This window comes from Geotrypetes seraphini, chromosome 14 (genome assembly GCF_902459505.1).
Source record: "Geotrypetes seraphini chromosome 14, aGeoSer1.1, whole genome shotgun sequence".
NCBI classification, from domain to species: domain Eukaryota; kingdom Metazoa; phylum Chordata; class Amphibia; order Gymnophiona; family Dermophiidae; genus Geotrypetes; species Geotrypetes seraphini.
In genome coordinates, this window is record NC_047097.1 from 22,805,187 (window position 1) to 22,826,436 (window position 21,250).

At 44.9% G+C, this 21,250-nt stretch overlaps 1 protein-coding gene across 2 annotated transcripts in view; it reads left to right on the plus strand.

The window, feature by feature from the left end:
* The first annotated feature begins 876 nt into the window (after positions 1–876).
* The window catches only part of SHC4 (SHC adaptor protein 4), an 85,537-nt gene continuing 65,163 nt past the window's right edge, over positions 877–21,250 (plus strand). For both annotated transcript variants that reach the window (XM_033920180.1, XM_033920181.1), the window contains exons 1-2: positions 877–1,044; positions 1,434–2,114. In XM_033920180.1, coding sequence (XP_033776071.1) covers positions 1,611–2,114 — 504 coding nt within the window. In that variant the 5' untranslated portion in view covers positions 877–1,044; positions 1,434–1,610. The remainder of the gene's footprint in view (positions 1,045–1,433; positions 2,115–21,250) is intronic.

Below are 21,250 nucleotides of genomic sequence, written 5' to 3' on the forward strand. Positions count from 1 at the left end.
ACTGCTTTCAACTCCTAACTCTCCTCCTTGGGTTCTGCATCCCCAATTCCCTATGTGCTGTCTGTCTGTCTAAGTTAGATTGTAAGCTCTTCTGAGCAGGGACTGTCAAAATGTACAGCGCTGTACTAGTAGATTTCATGTCGCTTACTCTGACAAACAGATACTGTGTGCATATAATATAGTTTGCAAAGCCACAAAAACAATCTCAGGACGTTTTGGAACCAGGCTGAATGTGATGGAAACAAATGGCCAGAGCAGATTTCTCTTTTGTTCAGCTATCAATTTCATGAATTAGCTGAAGGAGATTACAATTTCCTTTATGCCTCCTCAGATTTCTGACTTCCTGTGCCCACAGCCTCTGGCAGGTTTCATCCTGTTGTTGGAGTAAATTTGATATGCTCAGGAAGTTGCTTTGGACCGGAGATTGAACTGAAGAGTCAATAAAAAGATCCCCCGTTCTAAGAAAGATGTATCACATCTTCCCAGGGGGATTGCAATATTGTTTCTAGTATAGATTTCATTTTTGTTTCTTTTGCATGTGGGTTGGCGCATGCAGATTTCACCATCAAAGTGCCAAAGGTGACGGCCAATCAATACCAAATAAGTGCCATTTAGGAAATAAAATATATGTAGATGCTATTATGATTATCATTCTCCCAGAACCACGTTTCTCACGGATGCAGGGTTTTAATGTATTTATGGTGTCTGAGTCATGAGGCTGCGCTCTGATTGGTCCGAAACCAGACACCCCCGTGATTGTCAGCTCCATTCGCTGATTTATTCGCGGGCCCACACGGTAGGGAGGAATTCATTGAGAACAGTTCATTCATAAAAACTGCAGTCACCTTCAAGACCTTCTTCCAGCAGTGACAGATTTACAGATGTTGTCGGCTTGCCATACCGCCTCCCTGCAAAAGCCATCTAAGCAGGTTACAATATGCAAATAGACATGAAAACTTATTAGAAAAAGAACTGGAAAGTGTGCAGTCGTCGGCTGGACCTGAATGAAGCCTCTGGAAGATGATAACACCGAGGCTGTCGCAGGTCAGCTCCTGAGTTAGCATCGCGATTACTTTAACCCTACCCCCCCACCCCCCCATTTTGTTTCTTCCCTCTTTAATGATTGTGGTGCAGCTAGAAGGAAGCTGTTTCTGCCCTCCAGGGTGTCTTTGAGAGAGATTCTGGGCTGACTTTTAACAGAACTGGCTGAGGGCAGGGCTACAGGAAGTCTTTTTAGGCTGTGCTGAGAATAATTCAGTCCCAAAGACGATTGTGTGCTTCTTTTTTTCCTCGGGTAGGGAAAGGGGGGGGTTGACAAAAAAGGTTTAAATTACAATCTTTAAGAGCATCTCTTCAAGCTCATGTTCAAACTAATTTTGCCATGGTTTTTCTCCCCTCAACTATTTCTCACTTTGCATTTCATTTTTTTTTAGGGCGATGAAATTCGGCCCACCTCTTGGGGTTTACCGAAACGTCCTGTGGGATGGTGTAAGTTTTCCTGTCGCTCGTCAACAGGAAGAAATCCCCTTTGGACAGCATCCTCCTCTTAGGGTCCCTGGGAGGCTATGCGAGGCCGAACCCAGCCGAATCCCGCACTGTGATCCCCAGGAATGCTTCACAGGGCGAAATACAGCCGGTTTCGGGACGATGCCGTAACTTCGGTGGAGGACGGCACTCCTCTGAATGCCAAAGGCTCTTCTTCGGCCTCGAATGGCTCTCTAAACCCCGATTTGCCCATAGGAGATCACCCTTCGGGACACGAAGACGGTGGCAGCGCCCTCTGCACTTTGCTACCGAAAATGGCCAGTATTAAGCTGTCGAATCCCTCTGGCCTGCTCAGTCTAAGGCATTTTGCTCTGGGCGCCAAAGAAGTGCCACGAGTGAAATTAAGAGAAAGAAACGCGTCCCCCAGCAGCCTGCCGTCACCTGAAATCGGTTGCATCAGCTGCGTCCCTGCTTCCGAGTCGGCACAGGACCTAGATGCAAAGCCGAAAGCTCAGGATGAGTTTCGGCTTCCAGAAGCAGAGGAGACACCTTTGGCAAAGCAGCAGGACAGGCATACCTTGCACAAGACTGAGAGCTTTCTGGAGGCTGGCATGACCTATTACGTTCGGGTAAGTTTTCTTTCCACGTTTCCATGCTGTGAAATAGCAGTAGAAAGCTTAGAGGAGATGTTATAATAACCTTATGCACTGTTTACATGTGTAAAAAAAAAAAAAAAATCTACTGACGTTTAGAACAATTGCCAAATATGTACTTTAGAAGTATTAAATGTGGCAGCACAGAGAAATCGCACATATACCTTGGAACATTTTCTAGTTTGCCATTTTAACTATGCGTAATGCCCCCACCCCTCATCTGGCCACACACAACTTCTAGTCTGTGCTTAGTCAGATGAGAGTTTAGGGGTTTGGAAGGGTACTTGAGGGTGCTCATCTCACCTTGAGTTCTGCATCCCCAGGCCTATATGTCATGTCTGTCCAAGTTCGATTGTAAGCTCTTCTGAGCAGGGACCGTCTATTGAGCGTCAAAATGTGCAGGGCTGCATACGCCTTTCAGCGCTATATAGGTGATAAATAGAAGTAGTGGTAGGAATTGTGTTTACACTTCTCCCTCCGTATTCGCTGTGATAGGGGATTAACAGACCGGCGAATAACTTTTTCATATGTTATTCGCTGTTTTCTATTAAAAACCATCGTAAATATGGTGAAACCGAGAATAACACGGTGGGAGACCTGGCCTGTTCCTGAAGGAGAGGCAAAACACGGTGAAGAAAGTGCTGGGAATCAGCGATTTTCTCTGTAAACGCTTGGAATCGGCCATTTCTCTATGCAAGCTGATGTAATTAGGGGGGGGAGGAGCCAGCAAGCTAAAAACCATGAGTAATCGAAACCGCAATTGCTGAAACCGCGAATACGGAGGGAGAAGTGTATCTGTTTGCCATTCAAAGACACTTCCCGTAGTAAAGGTTTGACTTTTTTCTCCATTTAAAGTGTGGAGATTTTTTTTGTTACCCCTTTCAGGTATGTGGTGTTATCGATGGTAGATGACAGTTAGCTTCCACTTTGAATCTGGTCCCAGGGGAGCTGTTTAGCTCTGAGGGAAAGGATAGCCATTACCAACCTTTTTTTTTTTTGAGCAATGAAGGAGTACTAATACAAAAGCAGGCTTTTTTGCCTTTATTTTTGTTGATAATTATCTTCTACCTCTCTCTATTTTTTGATATACAAAATTTGATATCAACGCATGACATCTCTTACATATCTAAGCTGTAAAAAAATGTGAATACAGACATATGAATACCGATTAAATTTAGGCCTCTCAACTATTTAAAAGTTAAAATCAAGTTTTTCCTCTTGTTTTTTTTTTGCACTGATTTCCACAATTATACAGAGGCACCCTTTGTGCAGTGTGGAGGCAAAGATTTCCTGGTTAAAAGGGGCTTTAGTCTAGAGAGTTGCGCGGGGACAGAAATCCCACCCGTCCCCGCCAAAGTCCCACCCGTCCCCGTGAGGAATCCCACCCGTCCCCACCCGTCCCCGTGAGGAATCCCTCCGTCCCCACCCGTCCCCGCGAGGAATCCCCTCCGTCCCCACCCGTCCCCGCGAGGAATCCCCTCCGTCCCCGCCCGTCCATATAAACTTCAGAAATAGTTATTTCATTTAATTATGCTACTGAATTAAAGGCTCTGGTAGAAACCATTTACAAATAAGCAAAAAGACTTTATTAATTTGAAAATATTAATTGGGAAGAATACATACTTTGCAAATGGGTTTCTACCAGAGCCTCTAATGTTTATAAATTTTTATCAACACAACTAATATACTACTTTATCCTGAAGCAAAATAAAAAAAAAGAAATATAATTATTTTCCTACCTTTGTTGCCTGGTTTCTGCTTTCCTCATGTTCTCATTCAATTCCTTCCATCCACTGTCTCTCTTCCTTCTGCATCTTCCATTTGCTCTGTTACTGTGCCTCTCCCTTTCTTCCCCCTTCCAAATTGGTCTGGCACCCATCTTCTTCTCTCCGCTCCCCCCATAGTCTGGCATCTGTCTTCTTCCCTGCCAGCGTCTTCTCCCTACTCTCTCTTCCCCATTTCCTTTCAGCGTCCTTCTCCCCCCATCTTCCCCATGTCCTGTCAGCGTCCTTCTCCCCCCTCTGTCTTCCACATGTGCTTTCAGTGTCCTTCTCCCCCCTCTGCTTCCCCATATCCTTTCAGCGTCCTTCTCCCTCTCTGTCTTCCCCATGGCCTTTCAGCGTCCTTCTCCACACCCCCCCGTCTTCCCCATGTCCTTTCAGCATCCTTCTCCACCCCTTTGTCTTCCCCATGTGCTTTCAGCATCCTTCTCCCCCCTCTGTCTTCCACAAGTGCTTTCAGAGTCCTTTCCCCCCCCGCCCTTCCCATGGCCTTTCAGCGTCCTTCTCCACACCTTTATCTTCCCCATGTCCTTTCAGCGTCCTTCTCCACCCCTTTGTCTTCCCCATGTGCTTTCAGCATCCTTCTCCCCCCTCTGTCTTCCACAAGTGCTTTCAGAGTCCTTCCCCCCCCCGCCCTTCCCATGGCCTTTCAGCGTCCTTCTCCACCCCTTTGTATTCCCCCATGTGCTTTCAGCATCCTTCTCCACCCCTTTGTATTCCCCCATGTGCTTTCAGAGTCCTTCCCCCCCCCCCGCCCTTCCCATGGCCTTTCAGCGTCCTTCTCCACCCCTTTGTATTCCCCCATGTGCTTTCAGCGTCCTTCTCCCTCCTCTGTCTTCAAGTGCTTTCAGCGTCCTTCTCCCCCCCTCCTTCTCTACCGCCCCGGGTGCAGCACAGCCGGCCAGGTCCCCTTACTTTTGTGGCACTTCCCCGACCGACTGACAACAGCCCCGGTCCGACAAACCTCCTTGCCCTTAACTGCGAATCTAAATTACCTTATTACAGCTGCTGTAAGAAGATAATTTAGATTCGCGGCTACAGGGCAGGGAGGATTGTCGGACCGGGGCTGTTGTCGGTCGGTCGGGGAAGTGCCACAAAAGTAAGGGGACCTGGCCGGCTGTGCTGCAACCGGGGCGGGGTGTGGCGGGGCGGACCGCCCCATCCCTTGGTAGCCATTCGAACCGCGAGGCTACTCTCCTCCTTACCTGCACTGCCTGCAGCACAGAGCCAAACGGAAGTCTTCCCGACTCAGTCGCGCGGCTCTTCTCTCTACCTTCTCTGCTTGCAGCACAGAGCCGAACGGAAGTCTTCCCGACGTCAGCGCTGACGTCGGAGGGAGGGAGGGCTTTAAGCTTTAAGCCCTCCCTCCCCTCCGACGTCAGCGCTGACGTCGGGAAGACTTCCGTTCGGCTCTGTGCTGCAAGCAGAGAAGGTAGAGAGAAGAGCCGCGCGACTGAGTACATCCAGCCCCGCAGGAACCCCGCGACCCTCGGAGGCGTCCCCACGGGATCCCCGCGACCCTAGGGGGGGTCCCCACGGGATCCCCGCGACCCTAGGGGCGTCCCCACGGGATCCCCGTGACCCAAAGGGGGAACCCGCGGGATGCCCGCGGGTCCCGCGGGATTCCCGTCGTCCCCGTTCCCGTGCAGCTCTCTACTTCAGTCTTCAGAACAGAAGCTGAGAGGAATTCCTCAGAACATCTGTTTTACAGCACGTGGCCTTTATGAGATGCTGTGACTCAAGTCTCTGGCCAGAAGAAATTTACTACATGAACAATGTTCTGGGCTTGACTGTTCTCCCTCCCTTCCTAAATTTTAACAGCATTCAGATTTTCATACAGCACCAGGTGATTTGTCATTCCACTTCTTTGGTAGCCAATCGGGATGCAAGTTTGTAAAAAAAAGTTTCCTGAGTAAGGACGCCTACACTAAGGCGTTTTTTTGCGGGACTTGAGAGATGCGTGGGGACATTTAAGCTCGCCCAAGGTGGGGCGTGGATATGGCTTCACCCAGAAGTGGCTTTGGGCGAGTTTAAGCATTACTACGCATTTCCCTAGAGCCACAACAGACATTTAAAATGTAGACCTGCAAAATTCTAACCTGCATTTCATCAGAAAAGTAGACATGGCCGGCTGAGGTGATTGCAGCACAGGAATCCTCGATCAATTGAGCCATCAGGACTCCCCAAAGCCGTAGCTTCAGGGAGTTCTGCCGGCTCAGCTGATTGGGGGGAAAATATCCCTGCCAAGATCAGCTGAGTCAGCTGCGGCAGAAAACCCTCTGACACCCACCCCCAAAATTGGCAGAAGGAATGCTTACTCCCTCCTACCTAACACCCTTAAACCCCCAACACCGCACTCCCAAAATCAGCAGGAAGGATGCTCACTCCCTCCTACCTAACATGCTGGAACCCCTCACACTCTACCTCCGATATCGGCAGGAGGGATGTCCACTCACTCCTGCCTAACATCCTCAATCCCCCGACACCCCACCCCTGAAATTGACAGGAGGGATGCCCACTCCCTCCTGCCACCGGGCCCCCTCAATAATCCCAATATCCTCTGATACCCCAACCCCCTTGTACCTTTTGAAAAAGGCTGGCAAGAGGGATGCCCAGTCCCTCTTGCTGGCAGGCCCGCCTCTTCCAAAGTGGCAGGCCTTCACCTTCCCAGTGCATCCTGGGATGTACAGGGGAGGAGCCTAAGGCCCTGATTGTCAGTTAATATAGCTGGGTTTAAAAAAGGTTTGGACAAGCTCCTGGGGGAAAAAGTCCTTATTCTGCTGTTAAGACAGACATAGGGGAAGCCACTGCCAGCTCTGGATCGGTGGCATGGAATGCTGTTACTATTTGGGTTTTTGCCAGGTACTTGTGACCTGTTTTGGCCACTGTGAAAATAAGATACTGGGCTAGATGACCATTGGTCTGACCCAGTAAGGTTATTCTTGTTCTTACTAACTTGGATACACCAACCATCCATACAATATTATTTAGTTTGCTTTTCTTAATGCAGTGACATTCTTGCATTTAGGATTCACTCTAGGACACTCTACATCCATTTTCTTTAAAGAATTGCGCTCCAAACTCTATCCCAGGTCTAAAAGATCCACAGACGTATGGTCCAATGAGACGTCTTGGACAGGCTCCTCAAAGGACTGGGATTCTTCACCCCACAGCATCCTCTAGTGTCTCCCAATCTTTATACTTTTTATCGTATAAAGCAGGGCTGCCCAAGTCCGGTCCTCGAGATCTACTGGCAGGCCAGGTTTTAAGGATATCCACAATGAGAGAGATTTGCATACCAAGAAGACAGTGCAGGCAAATCTCTCTCATGCATATTAATTGTGGATATCCTGAAAACCTGGCCTGCCAGTAGATCTCGAGGACCGGACTTGGGCAGCCCTGGTATAAAGCTTTCTGGACTCCGAATAAGATGTTCCGAGCTGGCCTCCTAGACTCTAATCCAGGGGTGTCCAACCTGCGGCCCGAGGGCCGCATGCGGCCCAGTGATGTATTTTGTGCGGCCCCGGTTGAGGGCGATGCAGTGTTTTCCTTTGCTGCCCCTGGGTGTTTACTGACTCGCCGGCTCCCTCCTCTGTCTTGCTGCAGCGTTTGCAAGTTTGTGCGGCCCCAGAAACATTTTTTCGGCCAATGCGGCCCAGGGAAGCCAAAAGGTTGGACACCCCTGCTCTAATCTTTGCTGGCACTGTCACTGTCACTCGGACCTAGGAAACTTACATCACATGATTTTTACTTGCCCTAATATTGCTACCTTTTGGTCTCAAGTGTGGCATATCATCAAACAAATTTTCCCGTTACAATCTGAACTCAACACTAATATATTCATTTTCTGAACTCTCGCAATTGGAGATTCTCTATCCAATTGGCAGAAATCCTTACTTAATATCCTACTAGCAATTACCATTCAAATGATTCTTCATAATTGGAAGTCCGCGTATTTACTGAACACCTCATGATACACTTATATGAATCCAAAGCAGCGGAATTCTCCAACAGACAAACCGTAGTCATTAAAATATGGGCCCCCATAGTGAACGTCACTCAACAACCAATGGCATTTCCACTTACTGCAGTAACATGCGTACTGAAATTCATTAAATTATATAGATTTTCAAAATGTTACAATTTTCTGGTGAATATTCCTCTTAGAACATAAGAATTGCCGCTGCTGGGTCAGACCAGTGGTCCATCGTGCCCAGAAGTGCGCTCACGCGGCGGCCCCTAGGTCAAAGACCAGCGCCCTAACTGAGACTAGCCCTACTTGCGTACGTTCTGATTCAGCAGGAACTTACATATTCTGTGCTTATTTCTCGGTGATTGGGTCTAGTATCCCTTCCTCCATCTCCAGGTTTCACTCTTGACAATTACGAGATTGCCTGGTGTGACTACATACTTTCATAATACTTACGTGTTTTTAAAAAAAAATATTATATCTGTATCAGTGTGTGCTCATGCCTTGGCAGATCTGTTCTGTTTGATCTGTTTGATTTGCTTAAAAATTTCAATAAAAATATTTGCAATTAATTTGTTTGCTTTTCAGTGAAACAAAGAGCTGCTAACGGTAGATTACCAACGTAGCATTTTTAAAAATGATTTCTTGCCCTCCCTTTCTAAATTTTAACAGCATTCACATCTACCGTAGTTACTATTTCTCTCACAAGTGAGTATACAACATCTCATCGCATCAATTCACTGAAAAATTGCTTACAGAAATCATTTCCCATCATGATCTATTTTTCAATTTGTCTGGGAAATGGCTATATTTGGAGAGAGGGGCGTGCATTTGTGTTTGGGGGGGGGGGATGTATTGCTTTATTTTGATATCTTTTATTATTATTACTGGATCAAACCCCTCCTCTTTCAGCATGGTGGTGTGCAAAGGCCAGGATACAAGCAGCCCCACACTACTTCGGCTCCTGGTGCCTTTGGACTGTAGATGGAGCAAAGCAGGGCTGAAGGAATCCCACCTGTTACTGCAAGAGGGGGAGGACAGGTTCATATGGGACACAGGAATAGCAGTAGTCAAATGACCTATGCAAAAGCATCTTTAGGGACAGATTTGTAGAGCCAGATTTGCATAAAATATTCTGAGCTTCGCTTAGGCTCCTGATGTGGGTGTTTAGATTGCAAGTTCCTTCGAGCAGGGACTGTTACCTTCGTGACTCCGAACAGCACTGTGCACGTCTCGTAGTGCTATAGAAATAATTAGTAGTAATTTTCGGTTCATAGACAATGGCGCGAAAGACAAAGGCGCGCCCAGACAATTGAGCACAGCGCGGAGGCACGCACCGCTCAAAATTACTGTTTTTAGGGGCTCCGATAGGGGGTTTTGTTGGGGAACCCCCCCACTTTACTTAATAGACATTGCGCCGGCGTTATGGGGAGTTTGGGGGGTTGTAACCCTCCACATTTTACTGTAAACTGAACTTTTTCCCTAAAAACAGGGAAAAAGTGAAGTTTTCAGTAAAATGTGGGGGGTTACAACCCCCCACACCGCCCCCACAATGCGGCGCGATGTCTATTAAGTAAAGTGGGGGGGTTCCCCCAGCACGCCCCCCCTGTCGGAGCCCTAAAAACATTAATTTTGAGCGGCGCACACCTCCGTGCTGCGCTCAATTGTCTGGGCGCACCTTTTTTCCCGGCGCACTTTTGACCTGACACCGTAATTTTCAGCCAAAATTTGTAGTTTTCAGAACATAATAAAAACAAATAAGAACTAGTCATACAGTGAAGAGTACAATTTGAAAGAAAAATACAAATCTAAGCAATGTACAATAAATAGGAACAAATCCTACACTGGAGAATATGATTTAAAAAAAAAGTACAATTTAAAAGAATGGTTCTAAGCGGTTTACAACAAATAAGAACCGATCGTACAGTAAAAATGCGATACCTTACATAAAAGAAGCAAAGAATTTTAAAAAGAGAAAACCAGTTAGGATACAAATTTTTCCAATAGTTGGGTCTTCAATAATTGTCTAAAATCGAGATAAGAAGAAGATCCTAACATCATTTTACCAAACCAACCATTCAGTTTAGCCGGTTGAAAAGAGACAGTTCTCTCCAGAAATCTTTTGTAACGGTATAATTTCACAGAAGGAAATGTAAATAAGCAAACTCTGCGGGTGTTTCAGAGAAAAAGTACATGAAAAGTTCCCATTTCAATCCCCCATATAACACATCAACTAGTCTTCCTGCTCATCCACCTACTCCACCTCCTCCATCCCCAAACCTAGAGCCCAATAACCTACCCAGCCTACCCAGAATTAACCTCCTCCTGCAAATAAATCTATTTTCTAAAAGGACCAATAGAGGTGAGTCACCACAAAACAGACAACATATTTATCCTAGAGAGATGGAAAGTCCATGTAGCCAGTACATGCAGGGCAGGATTAATTTGTCGAGGGCCCCTAGGCACCTAAGTGCACTGGGCCCCCTGCCCCGCCACACCCCACCGTGCGCCCAGGCGGAAACAGGAAGCTGCGTCAGAGGGAAGCTTTGGGCAAGCAGCACTGCTTGCACAATTACAGTTCCCGTTGCCTTTCTTACCTGCGTTGCTTGCTTGTCTTACTTTCCGTCGATGGGGGGGGGGGGCGCGTTGCTGATCGGGGTGGGGCCCGTGTTGCCGATCGATGCTAGAGGGGCCCATTGCCGTTTGGAAAAACCAATGTTGATTCCCTCCTTCATCGGGCCCCCTGACCATTTTGGGCCCTAGGCACGTGCCTACTTGGCCTATTGGTTATTGCTGCCCTGAGTACATGCAAATAAAGGAAATTAACCACCACCCCTTCTAGCTTCTTTGGCACAATTTAACTTGTGAGATGGTCACAGTATGCTGAATTTTTCCTTTTTTTCTCTGCTGCTCTAGAAGTTACAGTGCAAAACAGGGTCACACAGGAACCGGACTCCCTTTTTCCCATAGGATTAATGGTTCAGTATTTGTGTTTTTGGTATTTACAGAATTTTCTAGGAGCCTAACCCTAGGGAATAGCGAGAACGCCCTGTATCATAACATGTTCTGACCGATTCACACAGCGAGCAAGCTCTTAAATAGACCACATTCCGTATTTGACATTGTTTGGTTATGTAGCAGGGTTGCCCTGGATGCCGTCTTCACGGAAGGCATTGGTGCTGGCACCTCTCCGTCCCGCGTACCTCTTTAAATGTTCTGTCAACGTGAACAGCGTCTTCCACTTATTGCTTGCGCCAGCCTCGACTCTTGTCTGATGTCACTTCCTGGTCACCGGACCAGGATGTGATGTCAGAAGGGAGCCAAGGCCAGTGTGATTAACTGGGTTCCCTGAGGACAGATTTGGGAACTATCAATCTACAACATCACCCATTAGGACAATATCTGTTGTTGTTTTTTTTACCCCCCCCCCCCCTTTTACAAAACCATAGCGTGGTTTTTAGCGCCAGCTGTGGCAGTAACAGCTCCGATGTTCATAGGCGTTCTATGAATGTCAGAACTGTTACTGCTGTGGCCGGCGCTAAAACCACACAATGGTTTTGTAAAAGGGTGGGGGGGGGGGTTATTTTTATTAAATTTTGAAAAATACTTTCAAAGAAACACATTTGCAATAAATGGACATATGACATCATTACTGACAATGATAGGAATAAAAAAAGATAAAAACAACTCCAATACACCACTTTACACAAGACAACCTTAGAGAGCGAAGCGAGACCAATTATTAAATATGACAGGGTGATATTCACTGTTTTTCAAGCGGGAACCATTGTGGCAAAAAAAAAATCTTCAGTATGGGTAACAGTGGGCAGTGCCCTGGAGAAAGGGCTCCTTCCTGATGTTGTTGGCCTGGGTGCTGAAGTGTTCTCCTTCTCCCCCACCAAGACTCTCTCCTCACATACCCTTCCCTCCAGTTTTTCTCCTTCATACTCGGTCTTCCTCAAAAATACCCTCTCCCTATCGCCATTTCACCTAATGGATATCACACGTGCCCTCTCCAAGCCATTCTTATTTGTCTTGTCTCCAATCCCTCCAAGTCAACTCTCCCTCCCTATTAATTCCCCCCATCTTTTGTAGAGGCCTGCTGTCAGCACACCCTCTGGAATAGCTGTTCTGTTTTCTTCTAGCACTGGGCAGCTCTCAGTGATTTTGATCTGCCCAGTGTCTGAATTTCCATGTTGCTCTCAGTCATGTATGAACAGTGAACATATAGTGTTCAAACTCACTGGGAGCTGTGTGGAGTTGAAACAAAACAGATAAGAACATAAGAATATCCTGACTGGGTCAGACCAATGGTCCATTAAGCCCAGCAGCCCATTCTCACGGTGGCCACTCCAGGTCACTAGTACCTGGCCAAAACCCAAAGAGTAGCAACATTCCAGGCTACTGATCCAAGGCAAGCAGAGGCTTCCCCCATGTCTTAATAAGATACTATGGACTTTTCCTCCAGGAATTTGTCCAAACCTTTCTTAAAATATGGAGACGGTTGGGGGAAAGGATATAATGTGGGAAGAGAATCCGTGAGCAGTACCAGGGGCAGATAGATGGAGGCCCCCACTAGCAAGCCATGAAGAACACGGTATTAGAACTTGGGCAGGATGACGCATAGTAACAGTCAATGACAGTAGTTAAAAGCCTTTACGGTCCTTCCAGTGTGGCCAGCAATATGGCTAGAGCCCTTCCTTGACTGTGTCCATGGAGAGGTAATTCCCATTGGGTTTAGCACCCCCAATAATTTTGAAAGGTTGGCTCTGATGATACTCGACACTCTGTGCAGGTTATAGTCAACCATGCTTAAACATTGGTTGGCAATTTGCCATCTTGCCAACCACAAATATGATGGAGTCTTGGGACAATTTACATTATAATCAAAGTTTCGCTAACAACATTTAACATGCTATTTAAGACGTCTTCCCTTCTCCCTTGAGCAGTAGAGCACCATCACTCGCAGCTTGATAATAAACTGATATACAATATTGGGGTTGCCGAATCTTCATCTTGTCTTTTGCTATTTGCGGGACAGTGTCTGACTTTCAGTGTCCGCTGTACCTGGGTGATGATTCAAATGGTCAAGGTTGTACCACAAAGCCATGTAAGATCTGAAACTCGGAGTAATAGCAAGCGAAACTCAAAGAGCACCTCTTCTTAATGAACCAATCAGAATTTGTCTCACAAGCATTCTTGTAATGTGGAGTCAATACACAAACCTTCAGCTCCGACTCTGACTCCTCTGTTTTTCTGCTGTCCGACTCTGATTCTGATCTTACTGACATTAGGTTTTACAATTTTTGTTCTGGATCTAAAGTACTGGTATTTACGTATTTTAGATCCAGGACTCACATACATCTCTCTCTGTCTCTGTGTGTCTCTCTCTCTCTCTCTTTGTGTCTCTGTCTCTCTCTGTTTTGGATCTAAAGTGCTAGAAAAAATAACTTTAGATCCAAGATAAAGAATAGATATATATACAGTAGGTATAAAATGATAAATTTGCCATATATTATAATTTTTTATTTTGAAACTGGGCTCAGGATCAGAATTGGTACTTTTTTTAAATCAATTCTGTCTCCACCCAAATTTATTCTAATTCCACGGATCTGAAGTAGGCACATTCTGTAATGCTGAGTTCTATGATCCAAGGCATACTGGTATGCTCCAGACACAAAAAAGTGACCAAGGAAGGTAGTATTTTTCTTCATTTTTTGATTATGAAAATGCCATTTTTATTGCCTTATTGAGTGTCTATAGATCTTACAGCAAGATGGATTTGTACTTGTTATTTCAGTGAAATGTTATGAACAGATGAATACTTGTTCATAATGAGGGTTTACAGTTCTAAAGTCTTGCGCACATGCTGCTGGAAGTCCACATTTTGAAATGTGACAGGCAGGAGTGTTGTTATTATGCACTCAGGCCTGGATTCTGTATAAGGCACCCTAAGCAACTTTTGAAAATTGCACATGGGCGGCCTACACAGAATCGCCGTGGACATAGGTACAACGAGCAAGGTGATTAAATTTGCGGATGATACAAAGTTATTCAGAGTAGTGAAGACGCAAGGGGATTGCGAAGATCTACAACATGACATAATCAGGCTCGAGGAATGGGCATCGACATGGCAGATGAGGTTCAATGTGGATAAGTGTAAAGTGATGCATGTCGGTATCAAAAATCTCAAGCACGAGTACAGGATGTCCGGAGCAGTACTTGGAGAGACCTCCCAGGAAAGGGACTTAGGAGTTCTGATAGACAAGTTGATGAAACCGTCTACACAATGTGCAGTGGCGGCGAAAAGGGTGAACAGAATGCTAGGAATGATAAAGAAGGGGATCACGAACAGATCGGAGAAGGTTATCATGCCGCTGTACCGGGCCATGGTGTGCCCTCACCTGGAGTACTGCATACAGCACTGGTTGCCGTATATGAAGAAAGACACGGTACTACTCGAGAGGATCCAGAGAAGAGCGAGTAAGATGGTTAAGGGGTTGGAGGAGCTGCCGTACAGCGAAAGATTAGAGAAACTGGGCCTCTTCTCCCTCGAACAGAGGAGATTGAGAGGGGACATGATCGAAACATTCAAGGTACTGAAGGGAATAGACTTAGTAGATAAGGACGGGTTGTTCACCCTCTCCAAGGTAGGGAGAACGAGAGGGCACTCTCTAAAGTTGAAAGGGGATAGATTCCGTACAAACGTAAGGAAATTATTCTTCACCCAGAGAGTGGTGGAAAACTGGAATGCTCTCCCGGAGGCTGTCATGGGGGAAAACACCCTCCAGGGATTCAAGACAAAGTTAGACAAGATCCTACTGAACAAGGATGTATGCTGGTAGGGCTAGTCTCAGGGCGCTGGCCTTTGACCAAAAGGGCCGCCGCGTGAGCGGGCTGCTGGGCATGATGGACCACTGGTCTGACCCAGCAGCAGCAACTCTTATGTTCTTAAGCTGCCTAACCACCACAACTCTCTAACTGGTGCCCATGTTACAGGCTTCTCAAAGGCATTGACTCTCAAGCTCATTTATAAAAGAGATGCACTTCTGTGAGCCTGGGCTGTGAGTCATCCAGAGGCTGAACGGGCACAAGCTATCAATGGCACTGTGCCTTTCATTGGAGAAACAAACCTAGCATGATCCTTAGAGGAAGGAGAGTAACTGAAATGAGTCAGTGCATCTAAACCTCATCAATGATTCGTGATTGCCAGGATGTTTTAAATTCTGTGGGATCAGAAGCCTGGGGGCTAGATGCTGGAGTTTTATTATCAAATGCGCAACGGATGATGTAGGTCATGGTCCACTTGCCGGGGTATAAGTTTGCATTCTTTCTCACCTCCCTTGTCCCATCGGTGTGATTTTGTCCTGTCTTTCATGAGCATAATCTTCTGCCCCCTCTCAGGTGTGATCCTCTGCCTAGACTAGCAGTAGGCAATTCCGGTCCTCGACAGCCACAGACAGGTCAGGTTTTCAGGATATCCACAATAAATATACATGAGATAGATTTGCATCTCAAGAGGCAGTGCATGCAAATCCATCTCATACATATTCATTGTGGATATCCTGTGTCTGACCTGGTAGCTGGTGGTTGCTTCTCTCCATCGCCCGATAGCTGGTGGTTGCTTCCCTCCATCACCACTGAGCAGAGAGCAAGCAGGAGGGTATTCTCTCGGGGGGCCAAATTACGGAATTCACTCGCAAGCCAAATTTAATTACCCCCACGGGCCAAATTTGGCCTGCGGGCCAGAGTTTGACATGTCTGCTCTAAGACAGTGTTTCTCTACTTCTTCAAGCCAAGTATCCCCTAAGCCTAACAAATACTAACCGAGTACCCCCGTCCAAGCTCCGCCCCAAACCCACTCAAGCTCCGCCTCTTACCCTACCCCCAATAATAGTACTAATTGTAACGCAATTTCTTCTATCCATTTTTCATAAACACAGTATAATCTTATTAATACATAATGGTAACCACAAAATAAAAAAAAAAAACACAAAGCACACTGTATGCACAGAAAATGTTAATTATCATTTATATTCGGGGGGGGGGGGTTTCAAAGAGGTCAAGGCAGATGACTTTAAAATATGCAATCAGTAACAACTATAGACAAATATAGGGCAAAATATAGACAGCAGATATAAATTCACAAAACTGACACATTTCGATTACGAAATTGAAAATAAAATTATTTTCCCTATTTTTGTTGTCTGGTGATTTCATGAGTCTCTGGTTGCATTTCCAATATTTCTTTCTGCCTCCTGCACGCTTCCTCTCCTCCGCACCCCATCCCTCCCCCCCAAAGCTGGCCTGTCCACAGAAGCCACAGGCGCCACTGGGGATCCTTGCCTGTTCCCCCACTGAAGCCCCCACATGAGGGGTGTAGGGAAGAAGAGATGTTACACATCTTGGGGGGAGAGATGTAAAAAGTAAAGGAGAGATGTAAAAAGTATAGGAGAGATGTAAAAAGTAAAGGAGAGATGTAAAAAGTAAAGGAGAGATGTAAAAAGTATAGGAGAGATGTAAAAAGTATAGGAGAGATGTAAAAAGTATAGGAGAGATGTAAAAAGTAAAGGAGAGATGTAAAAAGTAAAGGAGAGATGTAAAAAGTATAGGAGAGATGTAAAAAGTATAGGAGAGATGTAAAAAGTATAGGAGAGATGTAAAAAGTAAAGGAGAGATGTAAAAAGTAAAGGAGAGATGTAAAAAGTATAGGAGAGATGTAAAAAGTATAGGAGAGATGTAAAAAGTATAGGAGAGATGTAAAAAGTAAAGGAGAGATGTAAAAAGTAAAGGAGAGATGTAAAAAGTATAGGAGAGATGTAAAAAGTATAGGAGAGATGTAAAAAGTAAAGCTTACTAGTGTTTTCAGTGTGCCTGCATGTTAGCATCTGAATGAGTGATTTTAATTTCCTTCCATTAATTTTTGTTAACTTGTAAACTTTTATCTTTAATCATATTTATTAATTTTCAAATGTAAATATTACATCAATACATCTTTGTTTCATTACTATATAACCATTCTATAACTTGAAATCATTTGAAATGAAACATTGTAATAATATAATACAGTGGAACCTCGGTTTGCGAGCAAAACACTCAGCAAACTTTTGACTCGCAAACCGAGCACGGCCCCGATAAACGAGCACTTACAGCCCAGGAAACGCCGCTTTGGGGGATTCCTCTTCGGTCTTCCAGCCAGCCTTCCACGTCGGGTGCCTTCCGCAGGTTGGGGAGCCTCTGTCTGGGCCTGTGCGGCCGGGTGCTGTCCCACCTGCGCATTGCGTGTGCCGCACACAGCGTCAGTCATCGGCATTGTGCGTGTCGTGCATGGCGTGCGGGTGGGGCGGCGCTCGGCTGCGTGGGCTCGGGTGGGGGATCTCCAGCATGCGGGGGGCATCCGACGTGGAGGGCTGGCTGGCGGATGGAGGAGGCATCCCTCTGAAGGCAATGCGGGGTTCTCCGGCGGCTGGCAGACATTAGAGGCATCCCCCCTCCCCGAAGCAGCACTGTGGGGTTCTTCTTCGGATGACAGACGGAGGAGGCGGACGGAGGAGACGGCACTGCAGCACCCAGTACCCAACAGGTACAGACCCCAGGTTCTGGAACGAATCGTCAGTGTTGCCACTATTTTCTATGGGGAACTTTGCTTTGATAAATGAGCATTTTGGATTACGAGCATGCTCCTCGAACGGATTATGCTCGTAATCCAAGGTACCATTGTATTCTGTAAATTCCCAACCATTATCATACTATATAATACCAAAATATTACCAACCTCCTTACTTCCCTCCTCTCTCCCAGAACTGCTAAAAAGAAAAAAAAAATCAATACCTATCTTTCAAAACATAAGTACATAAGTACATAAGTAGTCGCCTCCGCCGGGGCAGACCAGAGGTCCATCCAGCCCAGCGGTCCGCTCACGCGGCGGCCCATCAGGCATATTGCCTGGTCAGCGGTCCCTGACTAATTTTATTACCTACCTCTACACTTATCTCTAAACTTATGACTTATTGCTGTAGGAGATAATGTGTTTAAAAAGGGCTGCCAAATCGTGAGCAATACTCGTCCCTTCTTGGTATCCCATTCAGAAATAGACATCCTTTCCATTATTAAGATATATAACATACTGGAACGCCAGTGACTATAAGTAGGGTGTATCGGTCCTATCCAAAGAGAAGAATGGTTTTCAAATCTGAAAGCATAACTCATTTTTAAAAACTTTTAAGTCCTCTCGGAATAGGATGTTGTAAATCAAATATCCAAAATAAACTATAACTATTGCAATGCCACCAACCCTTGAAAAAAATTAGACCAAAAACAACGCACCCAAGGACAAAGCCAAAACATATGAGCTAAAGTTGCTTTAAGATGTCTACCTTTTGGTACCTTTTGGTGGGAGTCTCTGTCACGTCTTTAAAATGGAACGTATTATGGTTATACAACAGGGACATTATAAGAAGTTTCTGGATATTTGGGAGCCATTGACAAAATATTGTAAAGAGTGATTGTTGTTGATTTTGGCCCTTGATCATGCATGTCCAGGGTGGGGGGGTTGGAAAATATTTTTAAACTTTAATTTGAGTGCAATTTTTGAATATGAAGATGGGGAATAGGTGATATATGTATTTGTCATAGATTACAATTTGATTGAATTTAGGTGCTATTATAGTGCAATATGATTGTATAATATGTTGCACTTATTTTTGGTTTCAAAATGAATAAAGATATTAAAAAAAAAAAAAAAGATGTCCACACTTTTTTATTTTACATTTCTCAAATGAGGATCAATGTCCAGTAATATAGTTCCATCTAATATTTAATAGTTCTCCAGCCTCTACAAATATGTTTTACCTTCTTCCCTCCCCTGAGTGAGTGATTTTAAGAACAAACAAAAACCAACTGCAGATGTGTACAAGATGCAGGCAGAATATATTGTGACAAATATAAATTTATAAAAACCTTTTTACCAAACAAGGGACCCGACACGGTCCGTGTTTCAAAGGTTTGTCCGAAACACGGACCGTGTCGGGTCCCTTGTTTGGTAAAAAGGTTTTTATAAATTTATATTTGTCACAATAAATTCTGCCTGCATCTTGTACACATCTGCAATTGGTTTTTGTTTGTTCCTGGTTGTTTTTTTCTGCAGACAAGGTTGGACCCCTCCTTCCTTTTTTGTTACTGAGTGATTTTAAGAGCACCCATTTTCAGTGCCGGGGCTGCCATCAGTTTCATTCAGAAAGTTATTTCCTGCTATGCTGACGAGTTTTGTGGCTATTATAAAACATCTGTACAGTAGCCACCCTTTCAACCGTATAACATCCGCAGGAACTCGGTTTCTGTGACCTCCTAAAATGACTGATGCTGAAAACAGTGAAATACTAAATTATTTCTTGCAAGTCCAAACGATAATATCACAGATAAAAAACTTCAAATTAACAATCAGAATTTTGATATTGTTACCTCAATTAAGATATTGGGCGTGGCATTAGATCGCTATCTAACGTTAGAAGACCATACTGATCTTATGATTTAAAAAAATGCTTTATGACCCTCTGGAAACTTCGAATTATTAAAAAAATATTTTGATCTTGTTTCTTTTAGATTAATAGTTCAGTCTTTAATCCTATCTGCTCTTGACTATTGTAACATCAACTACTTGGCATCTTATAAGAAAATCTTAAATCGTATTCGAGTAATAAAGAACTTGATCTTTGGGTTAAAAAAATATGATCATGAACATAAGAACATAAGAGTTGCTGCTGCTGGATCAGACCAGTGGTCCATCATGCCCAGCAGTCCGCTCACGCGGCAGCCCTTTGGTCAAAGACCAGCGCCCTGAGACTAGCCCTACCAGCGTTCGTCCCTTTTATTGCCAACTACATTGGTTGCCTTTCGAAGCGCGAATTCTTTTTAAATTTGGCTGCATTTGCTTTAAAGCTCTTTTTGGCCTGGCTCCAATTTAAAGTATACAAGTCAAATAAAAACACTTGTAATGTCTGTATGTTTATGTATCCACCTGTAAAAGCTTGCCGTTATAAAAGATTTTTAGACAAGGCTTTTGCTTACCAGTTAGGGAAAATGAGTTCCTGGTTAAGTTCTCTGATTCCTCAAACTCATTCATATCATGCCTTAAGAAAGTTATTGAAAACCTACTTGTTTGATAAGTTTGTATCATGATTATTGTCTTATCCTGTTTACATGTTACGTTCTCAGCGATTGTTCAGTCCTTCTTGATTGTTAACTCATGATTGGGCAGTATACAAGAATAAAGTTATTATTATTATTTATTACTAATAGAATCTATACTGGCAAATTCTCCAGTCATAATACGTTAGGGTAACCAGATTTACCTTCTGGAAAATCCGCCCAGTCCCACCCATCCCCGATCCATCACACCTCCTATCCCGCCCCCAAGCCGGCCCCAGCCACCCCCCTTGCCTGCTCTCATCCCAGGTCCTTTTGAATTCAGACACAGTCTCTATCTCCACCACTTCATCCTATGCCCTCTCATTCCAGAGCTTCCTTTCAAATGAGACTCAACTCTTGCACATTTACGCCATGTAGGTATTTAAACGTCTCTATCATATCTCCCCTCACCCGTTATTCCTCCAAAGAATACAGATTGAGATCTTTAAGTCTGTTCCCCATATGCCTTATCACGAAGATCACACACCATTTTAGTAGCCTTCCTCTGGACCGACTCCATTCTTTCCATATTTTTTTTAAAGGTGCGGTCTCCAGAATTGTACATAATATTCTAAATGAGATCTCACCAGAGTCTTATACGGAAGCATCAATACCTCCTTTTTCCTACTGGCCATTCATAGAAACAGAAACATGATGGCAGATAAAGGCCAAATAGCCCATCCAGTCTTCCCATCCGCAGTAACCATTATCTCTTTCTCTCTCCGAGAGATCCCATGTGACTATCCTATGCCCTCTTGAATTCAGATACAGTCTCCGTTTCCACCACCACTTCCAGAAGACTGTTCCACGCATCTACCACCCTTTCCGTAAAAAAGTATTTCCACAGATTACTCCGGAGCCTATCACCTCATAACTTCAGCCTATGCCCTCTCATTGCAGAGTTTCCTTTTAAATGAAAGAGACTCGACTCATGCACATTTATATTACGTAGGTATTTAAACGTCTCTATCATATCTTCCCTCACCTGTTGTTCCTCCAAAGTATAAAGACTGAGATCTTTAAGTCGGTCCCCATACGCCTTATGACAGGGGTCTCAAAGTCCCTCCTTGAGGGCCGCAATCCAGTCGGGTTTTCAGGATTTCTCCAATGAATATGCATGAGATCTATGCGCATGCACTGCTTTCAATGCATATTCATTGGGGAAATCCTGAAAA